Below are 12,702 nucleotides of genomic sequence, written 5' to 3'. Positions count from 1 at the left end.
TATATTTTACTAGTACTGCAGAGTGCCTACTAATTTGGGGGTCTCTGTAAAAACAACAATCAACATCATTCCTATTCAAGAATTAGAAGACATACAGATGATTGCATCAAAAACAGGTTGTCAAAAATCAGAACAATTTAAATGTCTTTGATTATACTCAACTGGAGAAGTAATCTAATCGGCAGGAGGCATTTCAGCTAACCTTATAACAGAGGTTGACAACCTTTGGCACGCAGGCCAATGGGGCTGCGGGAGGCAGCGTGGTCCAAGGGATGTGCTGGCCACCACTTCCTGCCACCCCCATTGGTCTGGAGTGGCGAATAGTGGCCAGTGGGAGCCGTGATCGGTTGATCATGCGGACGTGGCAAGTAAACGAACAGGCCCAGCCCGCCAGGGTGCTTACCCTGGCGAGACGCGTGCCAAATGTTGCTGACCCCTGCCTTATAATATGCACACAAGTTGGAAACATCAAAAACTATTGGGGTATACAACAAACTGATTTGTACAAACAAATTTGGAGAAGGATTAAGGGCAACTGCAAATACTTCTCTTAAACGCAAGTAGAAATGGCTGCTCCAGACTGAGCCAGTAGGTAGAGTTCTATGATAAACAATCCAGTCTCCATTTCACAGTGGGATGATTTTAGATAAATATTCCAAATTTAGTCGTGGCCATCAAACCTGCACAGAGGACTGGATGGTACTGTCTCTGAAACTCAATAAAATTATATTCCAAAAGTTGTCCGTGAAAATGAATACTAAGCAATATAAGGTTCATAACATCCTGAGGCCAAATGTACCTCTTTCACAGAATTTCAAGCCCTTGTTCACGTCTGACATACATAAAAGACTAACTCAGGACAGTCATGCAGCGGTACAGAGTAATATCTCTAGGCCTTCAAACTGATGCCTTTTAAAATACAACTGAATACATATAACTATACATCAAAACTTCACTCAACTCAAGCACTTTCAGATATTTTAAACTACAGATGTTTGTCAGTCACCTGTTTAATCTTCTCACGATCCTGTTCTGGAGTGCCTGATGAGTTAATTCTTAAACTCTTCTTAAACATAGCCATTCGAGTCTTTGCTTCACTTCGCTGAATTTTGGGCAGTCTTGCTCTTTCCTGAGTTTGCCTGTTCTTTAACTCCTCAATAAGCCGTTGATTATATCGCTGCATCTGTTCTGTTTCCTAAAAAGGTTTTGAACAAAAAGATTGTTTGTAATATTGCTATATGACTAACATAATATGTTTAAACATTTAGGCACCAATTTAGCAAAGCACTTAAACATGTGCTTACGTCCATCCCATTTCTGCTGGGGTCTGATTCAAAGCCCAGTGAAGCCAAGCTGCCCAGCTCTGAAGGACAGGGTAAAAGTACACAACAGACCAAATTTCACAGTCTGTGATGCATTTTTCATGGCCATGAATTTGGTAGGGCCCTACTTATAGTATTTTGCTGAACTTTGGGCCTTATAGGGACACTGATGTTAAATATTCTTAAATAAGACCTCTTTACCTATGTTAAAAATACCATAGGTTATTAAAACTCTAAATTTAGTGTAATTACTCTGGATTTACACCAGTGCAATGTAGCTCAGAATATGGTCAATAGCACTTTCAGGTTCTCTTGCAATAACAACGCTGGAGTCATTGGACTCTAAACACTGCAGAGAACTATTTGTTTAAAGCACCTGCTTCTATTGGAATAAAACACCAATATTAACAAGAACCCACTAATGGTAATATTTCTATTGGTTTTTGATTTTTAAAAACTTGTTTTTTGAAATCTAACTTTTGGGCTAAATTTGACATAAAAAGTATCTTGATCCCATTACTTTATAGGCGCAATACTACAAATAATTATGCAAATGGATGGGACTGATCACATAAGAAAATACGTAAACATGTATTTTTAGAAGGTAAGTTTCTATATTTGTAACCCCAGTGCTTCCTTTTATGCTCCCTAATCGTTTACTGTTCTCACATGTTACATCTGGTCTTAAATTTAGATTGTAATCTTTCTGGATAAGGAATATCTCTCTCCTAATGGCTTACTTTGAGTGCCTGAAATATAAATAATGTGTTAACTACCAAACATGTCAAACAACTTTGACAAAGTGCCTCAGTGTACAACTGAAGCAACAAAATAAAGAGAGATTTATATAGCAAGAAAGAAGCTACACAAGTAGAATGAACCAAGTTGTTGTAGACAAGTAAACTAGCAGTACAGATCAAAAGATATTTTAATATACCACTGAAGATTGTAATATAGAGGAAAGGGACAAACTCAGCACTAACTTTTTCGTGCCTCTTAAGAAGCTGGTGTCTCTGCATGAAGTACTGATCTTTGAGTTGCTGTTTGAGAAGCTGGTGTTTTTCCTGTAAATGTCGCTCTTCTAGCTCCCAGATTGCAGCTTCACGAGCTGGAGGAGAAGGAGGAAGTTTATTCCAGAAAGTACTACATACTATTTTCTAATCTACACATATATATTTAAAATTACAGGGATATTTTAATTTAAGTGAAATGATAAAAACGTATTTGTAAGAAGCCATTAATACAGATATATACCACACCACCATATCTAATAAAATGATCAATAGTTACAATTTTAAGAACGTAAGAATGGCCATACTGGGTCAGACCAAAGATCCATCCAGCCCAGTATCCTGTCTGCCGACATTGGCCAATGCCAGGTGCCCCAGAGGGAATGAACCTAACAGGCAATGATCAAATGATCTCTCTCCTGACATCCATTTCCACCCTCTGACAAACAGAGGCTAGGGACACCATTCCTTCCTCAGGTAAGGAGTTCCACAGATTGACTGTGCGCAGTGTGAAGAAGAGCTTCCTTTTGTTTTAAACCTGCTGCCCATTAATTTCATTTGGTGGCCCCTAGTTCTTATATTATGGGAACAAGGAAATAACTTTTTCTTATTCATTTTTTCACACCACTCATGATTTTATACACCTCTATCATATCCCACCTTAGGCCTTGTCTACACTAAGGGGTGGGGTGGGGTATCGATCTAAGTTACGCAACTTTAGCTATGTGAATCACATACTTAGATTTACACGGTGTCTTCACTGTGATAAGTCGATGGCTGATGCTCCCCCGTCGACTCTGCCTGCACCTCTCGCCCTGCTGGAGTACCAGAGTCGATGGGAGAGCGCTCGGAGGTCAATTTATCGTTGTCTAGACTAGATGTGATAAATCAACCCCCACTGGATTGATTGCTGCCCATCGATCCAGCCAGTAATGTAGACAAGCCCTTAGTCTCCTTTTTTCCAAACTGAAAATTCCTAGCCTCTTCAATCTCTCTTCATATGGGGCTTGTTCCAAACCCCTAATCATTTTAGTTGCCCTTCTCTGAACTTTTTCTAATGGCAGTATATCTTTTTTGAGAGGAGGAAATCACATCTGTGCACAGTATTCAATGAATACTGTATTCATTGTATTTAATTAAGAATTAATACAAGAAAAGTGTTATCTGGAAATGTCCTGAGTAAATTTTTTTCGTTATAGAGTTATAAGCAAAATTCAAAATTATGTGACCAAAACTGTGCAAATAAATAAGTATGGCTGAGTCAGAAAAGGCAAAGTACAGCTCATAAAAGAATTTTAACATATTACTTTTCTGCTAGCAGTACAAAGGCATTTCAAATATAGTACTGTTTCATATTAAGGATATGCTTTTAACTACAGTTTCAATTTGAAGTCTGGATGTCCTTGATTTTACAGATTTAAGTCAGACTTTACTATTTTTCTAACAGCTCTCTTTGAGATGAAAAGTTGCATATAAAACAGAAGAAAATCTAATTTTAAAGGAGAAATTTGATGATGGATACCTCTCATAAGCTGCTGCTTGTTATTCAAGCAGTCTCGCTCAATATTGGCTAGTTCTGTTTTTTGCTGCTGGATGATTTTCTTTAGAGATGAATCCAATTCTTGTTGCTGCTTCTGCACAAATTCTTGTTCCTATTAAAAACCAGGGAAAATAGATTAAGTTGCTGTATTCTATTCATACTAAATTTTAATGAGATTCCCAGAACAATTCTCTTTGTTCCCTTGATTAGATTGCAAACCAAACACATTTATGAAAATTTGGCCTACAGTACATCTGCTATAAAATAATCTACTTTTGGGGACACCTAGTAAAAGAGAAAGGCTACAGAATTTTTAATTACATTTTTAGAAATGAAACAGAAAGCAATGAACTAAACAAAATCTGCAGTTATTTCTATGATCAGAGTAAAATGTAATATGAATTTGATCAGAAAAAATAATTTACATTTTCTCAAATTAAATTAGCAACTGGTCTGAGAGTGGGTGGAAACTGTGCATCTACAGCAATGCAAAGAGGTCAAAAATGAAACCTTTTATTCCCTGAACCAGCAGGATCTACTACTGTTGCTTAAATAACGTGTCAACACCAGGGAGAGGTAACTTTATTATGCCACCCTGGTGGTTCCTCCTGCCTAATTTAGGTGGGAAGCTTATGAAAAGAAAGCCTTGGCTCCTGACCTTAGTTGGCTAATGGTACTGTCATGAAAAATGCATAGAAGGGCTGGTACTAAGTCCTACTAATAAGGAGCAGTCCTCCATGGGAAGAATTTAAATAGGAGGAAAACATGTGGCTTATGTAACTGTGGGATCAGCATTTGAAGAACCCTCCTACCTAGACTCTAGGTTTTGGAAGGGCTACACAATGTAACCAAACGTGACAGCAGCTGCATGGGATTGAAGAAGCCCTGCAGTAGCCAATAAAGAAAAACTAACCATGTGCTAAAAACTGAACCCACGTTCACTCAAAGCCAAGAACAATCATTATTTTGTTGGCTACTCTTTATTTGGCAATGCATAGAGTTAACAAGCCTTCATAAACCAATAGAAACTATCTGCACATAAATTATTCAAATAATTTATAAAGAAAATAATTACTTTTCATAAGTGTGTGTGTGTGTGTATACACACACACACACACACACACACACACACACTTTTCATAGTGTATATTTATTTATATCACTGGGGAATAAAAACTGAGAAAGTCATACTGATACAAGCTCCAGTCCTGCAATTTGTTCTATGTACAAAGGTCCTCCCATGCAGAACAAGCTGCAGGACTAGGAACCTAATTTGTAGAAATAACAAAAATATTTGCAAAGTTGGAAACCTCCCTCCCCCATGCGCACACACAAACAACCCAGAAAAACTCTGATACAATAAAGTCACATGTAGTAAAAAGTGTAACAGTTGTCATTTGTTTGGGATTATTATTCAAAGCCTATTTGTGTGCACACTTTGCATGGCTACCTCTAAGTTATTTAGTCAAAATAAAACAGACATTACACAGTTCACTATCATCTATCCACACTCTACAGTTGACTCATCATTTTTATGTATCTACACATACAGGCAAGCATGCACACACACCTTTGCCTTACAAAATATGACAAGAAATTTTATGTAAAATATGATATACATTGAACCTACTTTCCAAAACAAGAAAAAAGTGTTTTAAAAATGGATCTGTGCTGATTACACGGAAAGGGGCATAATCTCAGCATTTTTAGTGGAACACAAGAAAGAACATAAGGAGAATACAGACCTTAGTATTGTGTTAATTTTGTCTTTAAACTTATAAGACAGATTTTCAATAAAATGTTCCTACACTTGTTAGTGAAAGTGTCTTAGTAAAGTTGAGTTCAATAACTTAATGAAATAGTCACCGATATTTTTTGTTGTTGAAAGTTACCTTTACAAAGTATATATTATTTTGTTAAGCACTATGAAAAGCAGTAAGTAACCTTTTTACTCTGCGAGTTGAAAGTGTCCTTGTTTTAGTGCTCATGAATTCAGAAAATTGACATGCATTGCTTCGGGGCTATCAAAGAAGCTTTTCTGCTGCAATAGTACAAAAAGTTTGACTATTTTTACTGCATTTGAAATATACAAATAGACTAAAGGCCTGATTTAGCAAAGCATCTAAGCATGAAGATAGCTGTGGTCTAAGTAAGGGCTTATTTACACTTACATTTTATAGTGCTCTAACTTGCTGGCTCGGGGGATGAAAACTCACCCCTCTGAGCACAGCAAGTCTGACTGCTTTAAAGCGCTAGTGTGGACAGGCTCAGAGCACTGGGAGAGCTGCTCCTGGAACTCGGAGCTATTCCCCTCGTGGAGATGTATTACCAGGAGCGCTGGGAGAGCTCACGTGTGACCACACACACACTTCAAAGTGCTGCCGTAGGAGCACACCCATGGCAGTGCTTTGACATTTCTAGTGTAGATGTAGCCTAAGTGCATATTTGTGTGGAATGTAGTGTCCTGTGATATATAGGTCATACTAGATCAGGAGTGAGCAAACTTTTTGGCCTGAGGCCACATCTGGGTATGGAAATTGTATGGCGGGCCATGAATGCTCATGAAATTGGCGAGTAGGAGGTGGAAGGGGGTGAGGGCTCTGGGGTAGGGCCAGAAATGAGTTCAGGGTGCAAGAGGGGGCTCCAGGTTGGGAAAGGGGGTTGGGATAGCGGGGTGAGGGCTCAGGCTGAGGGTCCAGGCTCTGGGGGGGGGAGTGGGGAGGCTGGGGGGGCTGGGGATGAGGGGTTGGAGGTGCAGGAGGGTGCTCTAGGCTGGGACCAAGGGGTTTGGAGGCCTGGAGAGTGATCATGGATGGGCAGGGGGTTGGGGCCTGGAAGAGGGGCAGGGGTGCAGGGTCCAGGCAGCACTTACCTCAGGCAGCTCCCAGAAGCAGCAGCATGTCCCCTACTTCATCTCCTACACAGAGGCGTGGCCAGGCGATTCTACACGTTGCCTCTTCTGCAGGCGCAGCCCCTGGGGCTCCCATTGGCCATGGTTCCTGACCAATGGGAGCTGTGGGGGCTGCACTTGGGGTGGGAGCAGTGTGCAGAGCCCCCTGGCTGCCCCTACATGTAGGAGCCGTAGGAGGGACATGTGGAGCCACAGGGCCAGCCCCTGACCCTGCTCCCCAGCTGGAGCACAGGAGCAGGCCAAGCCCCCAGACCCTGCTCCCCGGTGGGAGCTCCAGGGCCAGATTAAAACGTCTAAAGGGCCGGATGCAGCCCCCGGGCCGTAGTTTGCCCACTGCTGGGCTAGACAGTCTAATGGTCCCTTCTGGTTTTAAAAATCTACTAAACATGTAAGAGAAGACCAGTTTTTCTAGAACAATGCTGTGGAAAGGCTGAATGGATAGAGGACAGTAGGTACCAAATGCTAGCAAACAGTGAGAGGGTTAGAGCAGACATTTTTAGTATGACTGACAAAGAGCCCACATATAATCAGTGGAAAGGTTGCTGACAGCTTTGATATGAACCAAGTTGCAAAGCTAGGAGCATTTGTTCTCATACAGGAAGAAATGAAGTTTAAAATGGTTTCTAGAGAAGAGAGAGAAGGGAAGCCACCTGGGATGCTAGTGGATGCTAGTCAAATGAGATACATGGGCTTGAGCAGCAACAATAACTGATCTTTAAAGTAAGATGAGTGCAGCAAATATTTCACAGAGCTCAATGGAGAAGAGATGTGTACAGGTTTGTTGCATCTTACTTGCATTTAACATGCACGATTTCAGTTTTACACGATTGGCAAAACCAAAAAAAAAAAGAACAATTTTAATACTGTATCTATATGGCAGGCAGAATCGCCCACACTTCAACTCAATGTAATTTTGACTATACGCGGTTTTTGCTTTATGCGCTAACCGTGGAACGGAACCCTCGCGTAAGATGAGACTCGCCTGTAAGGTGAAATCTGGAATCAACGATCTGTTACAGGCACACTTGATAATGACTGTTGAGAGAGATGTGATTTTCCTCTCTTACAGAAGTTCAGTAAATAGTAAGTAAGGCTTGTTGTGTCCCATTGCACAATGAATTGCAATTTTCACAACCATCTCTCTAGGGTTGGGTAGGTACACTGAAGTGGGTACACTTAGAGGTTATTATGGTACCAGAGTGAATGGGATGTGCAGAAGGTGGTATAAAATTGGAAGAGGCGCAAGTTGGTGAATATCTGGGAGAATGATAGTTAATGGGTATTATCAGAGGGATAGGTTCAGTCATACAGAATAATGGGCTGATGAGAATACAGTTTTAGAGGGTTCTACATTATTGACTTTTCAATGGAAAGAGTAAAAAGACTGAAATATATTAGAAATACAGCTTTAGTATACTGGAATAGCTGGGGGTGCCATTGCGTGAAACATGCTGTAGGTGACTTTCAAGGTATTTTTTTCATGCTGACTTACATTTTCAACTCCTGGGGAAAATATTACATTAGAAGTGTGTGGTCAAGGTCAGAAAAGCAATTGTGGAAGAGACATTCCTCCCTCAATCACTTACGTATCGGCTCTGATCTGTTTATACTGGAAGTCAAAATAAGAGGGTTTTCTTAAAATGGCTAGCACAGCAAGCTGAGCCATGTATCTGAAATACGCAAGCTCTGTCCTTTCAGCTTCAAACATCAATACCAAACATCACACACAATAAAGACTGTGTACTGTGGTCTACCTCCTACACTATCCAACCAAGCTGCCAGTGAAGATGTTTTCCACAATCTTTATCACATTACATGCAATAAACATTATGCAGAAAAACTTCACTGGCAATTTTGCTGGCTAGTGTAGGAGGGCAGACCACAATATAATTTTCTCCTGAGCAGTTACATTAGTTCTTTGTGACAGTAGTAACAAGTTTTTATCCTACGATTTAGCAAGAAAATGATAAATGCCAGTTGCCAAAGGTAAACATTACACTGCACACACAACATAAACTTTAATCACTGCATTCAGTTTCTCACAGGTGCTGAAATGATAAACTCATTAAATTCTTGACTACTTCTGTTTCTGAGAGAAAATTCACAATGTTTTGTCCAAAGTTAATCACTGCATCAATTTGAACTTTTAAACTATACGATTTTATAAATTTGCACTTATCAATTTTTGAGACAGTGAAATTCATCAGCACATATGAGCCAAAGAAAACAACAGGAGATAACACAAAGTTGAAAAAATTAGGGAAATAAACCCTTCTTGGTATTTTTGGACTTACATCCTGCATTTGTGCATTGAAGAGTGTACACGAAGACAATTGAAAAGACTGAATCATAACCTGAGCAATGCCCTGTGGATTAGAATACAATACAATACTTCCCAGGTCAAAACGTAAACAAAAACAACTCCTTTCTTTCAAAGACGCTAAACTACTGTACATCAGCCATGAGAATATGAAGATAGTTTGAGCAATCATTTACAGTAGAAATGGTACTTGTACATAACTAATCTGTTTACAGATTTGAAATCAAATTTCTGCAGATATTCTTATGCTTACAGTACTTTCTGATGACATGAAATTAGGATCTTTTAACTGAGCCCACGTCCAGACTAACCCGCGGCATCGGCGGGTTAAAATCGATTGCTCGGGGATCGATATATCGCATCTAGTCTGGACGCGATGTATCGATCCCCGAGCGTGCTTACATCGATTCCGGAACTCCATCAACCCGAACGGAGTTCCGGAATCGACACGGAGAGCCGCGGACATCGATGCAGCGCCGTCCAGACGGGTGAGTACCTCGATTTTAGAAATTCGACTTCAGCTACGTTATTCCCTTAGCTGAAGTTGCGTATCTAAAATCGATTTTAATACCTAGTCTGGACGTGGCCTTAATCAGGATATCTTATTATTTATCAAAGCTTTTGCTGTAGTGGAAACTCATTAATCCACTGATAGAAGTATGACAACTTGTAGTTCTAAAACTCTACTTACTATGAACTTTGCTCAGGTGTACAACTTGAAAGAAAGATGAGTGTACAACAAAGTTTTCAAACCATCATGCCCATAACATCTACGCCTCAAAGTCAAATCACAATTTACATAGTCCAATCACATCACTACCTTTTCCACTCCTGCAAACAATAATTAAATCCTACTTCAGTTATTCATCCCAAAACCCTTTTTGTGATATAACCTTGACTAGAGGTAGAACAGCACAATCAAAATCTTACAAAAGGAAGAATACATTTAATATTTTTTTTGCCTTCCAGCTCTGTCAGATAATATCAGTGAGGTGCAAGGTGTGGAACTATATTTGCAATCTTCTAAAGTTTTCATACAACTTTCCATTTCACTCTGGTATTTAATTAAGTCAGTTTACTTTAAATGCTTTTCTGTTATGAACAGTATTTCTTAATTTTACACTTTCTTTAGACTTATTTTCCTCCTTTATGCTTAATATTCTGAAAATATTTGACATTCTACTCTAACATTTATAATTATGCAGACACACAAGATACTTATCAGCTGAAAAGACAACGTCATGAGTTTTCCCGGGATGTATAAAGATATTTTTCTAATCTGAATACAGCTTTCCGAATGTTAAGCTTTTTTAACATATCAACATAAGTTTGCATATAACTGATTATACATTGTACTCTATGGAAAGGGTTATGGGAGCATTTGAGGGACAGAGCAAATGTCAAGGGTTAGAAGTTAAATTTCAAAGTCACTCTAAAAAAGAAAGTGAAATGATTAAGCTGTGTGACTAATGCTGCTTTTTGGATTTTAGTAGCATGAAGCTGCTGCTGTTACCTGAGCATGCTGGGTTTGTGCAAGCTCCTCTTTCTTGCGTTTCATGAGCTCTTTTCTCAGCTCTTTTGGTGCTTTCTCCACTTCATTAAAAACCTAGTGTATAAGCATGCAGAAGGTGGGGAAAATAACATTTTTTTCTCCACAGCAAGCATTCGTTGTGAACATGAGAGGTGTAGTTCAAGCACTAAGGTAGTGGAAAGCATGCAGAGGTGTTAATTTGGTGAAAAAGGAAAAGATAGTGCATGCTCTGTGCAAGCCTAAGTGCAGCGTAGATAGGAGCCATAAACCAATCTGATTTTACATGCAAACGTTAATGAAGTGCTCTCAGAACCAGTGATCCCTTCCTATGGATTACTTTATCTCATTAATGTGTTTTCATGCAGTAGCTTAAACAGCCATCGATTAAGAAAGCCGCCTGCAATAGTAATGGTCTCTTTAAACAGTACAGGAAATTGTATAAAATATTTTTATCCCCAGAGTAACATATCTGAAACAAGTGGAAGTTTAGAGGAACTTCCACTGAAAAACAGCTTTCATTGACATTTTCTCATATCCAAATTGATACAATGTCATGTCTATATTCTCAACCACAAACTACACTTACATAGTATGTTTTAAAATATAAAAGAGGCATATAAGCACACTAAAGATAAAAAGTGTGTAAGTATTCAGTTTTAAAAAGTAAACCTTTGAAACAACCACCCCCACCAATTACTATATTCTTAAAGAACTCTGCATTACTGTGGCTGAAATTGTATAAAATGTGTTTCAGTATAGTGCACTTTAAAATGGTGAGCTAATTTCTAAATATTATCTGATAAAACAACTTGTTAAGAATATGATGATTTGATGATTTTGTTTAGTGGAGATTAAATATTGCCAGTTTTTAACATTATATACTTTCCAATACAACATGGATAGTTTTAGAGCTCTGACTGCATTTTCCTCCAAACTGTAAATCTCCTCATTGAACTATGAGTAAAAGAAGTATGCCTCCAAGAACAAATGTTTATTTAATAGTGGAAGCCCCATCAGAAATCAGAGTCCAAACCACCACATGCTATTCCTGTTTCCAAGAAAGAAATGTTTTTAGATCAGTATACAGCATTAAGTTCCACCAGCTTCCCCATATAAGACCCAATCACCAGTAAAAAGAAACTCAAAAATGCAAGAAGTTCAGCAAAAGAGAAAAAACATCATTAATACATACCAGTGTACAGTTCAAAATAAATAAAATATATATTTTTCTAAACATGTTCATACTATAGGGTCCTTCTGCATAAAAGCTCTGACAGTGCACCACAGATTTTTCGATTAATGAATATTAATCTAATAACTACTCTTATTTTTGAATAAATTATATTCACTTATATGCAGAACTATAACTATGCAATTGTTTTAAAAATAAAATACAGGCTTCGTATACAAAAAACTATATGTAAATACATCACTTTCTCATGCACTAACACAAGGAAATTAACAGTTTAGACCAAAGGCTCTCAAACTGTGGTCCGTGAGCTCCATTCAGGTGGTCCGCGGATAGTTCCCACTAAGGTGCACGCCTGAGTGGGCACACACAAGAGAATGAAGGGCCACCCACCTAATTAGTGGAGCTGCACAGGCATGGCTTCACTAATTAGGTGCCTGGTCCCTGGAGAAGAAACACATGTAAGGTGAGGTGGTGGCCTTGGGGGGGAATAGAGGGTAGGTAGGAGGGGGCAATGGGGTGAGAAGAGGGGATGAGGGGAATTTGGGATGTGCAGGGCTGCGGCAGCCAGAGAAAGGGGTGACTTTCCCCAGCTCCAGGGCTGCGGCTGCCATGAAGAGACGGCCCTCCTTCCCAGCCTCAGCTCAGGGGTTGCTGTGGTGCGGGAGAGAGGGAGAGACTCCCATCCTTTCCAGCCCCAGCTCGGGGGACTGCTGCGGTGAAGGAAAGAGGGCACATTCATCGCATTAGAAAGGTAAGAATACTGATATTAAAATATGAGTTGTGCACTTTTATTTGTGGAACAAAAAAACATTGATTATTAAGCTTTTTTTTAATATACTGCTTTTATCCAAAGTGCTTTACAATAGTTAGCTAACG

General features: G+C 39.3%; 1 protein-coding gene across 1 annotated transcript in view; it reads right to left on the bottom strand.

Moving 5' to 3' along the window:
* SLK (STE20 like kinase) overlaps positions 1-12,702 on the bottom strand; it is a 72,023-nt gene that overhangs the window by 6,481 nt on the left and 52,840 nt on the right. The window contains 4 exon segments of the mRNA XM_030568842.1: positions 1,007-1,195; positions 2,306-2,430; positions 3,855-3,984; positions 10,617-10,709. Of these exon segments, the coding sequence (XP_030424702.1) occupies positions 1,007-1,195; positions 2,306-2,430; positions 3,855-3,984; positions 10,617-10,709 (537 nt within the window).

Source organism: Gopherus evgoodei, chromosome 7 (genome assembly GCF_007399415.2).
Source record: "Gopherus evgoodei ecotype Sinaloan lineage chromosome 7, rGopEvg1_v1.p, whole genome shotgun sequence".
Lineage (NCBI taxonomy): Eukaryota > Metazoa > Chordata > Testudines > Testudinidae > Gopherus > Gopherus evgoodei.
Note: the sequence above shows the minus strand (reverse complement) of the source record. Positions and strands in the feature narration are given on the sequence as shown.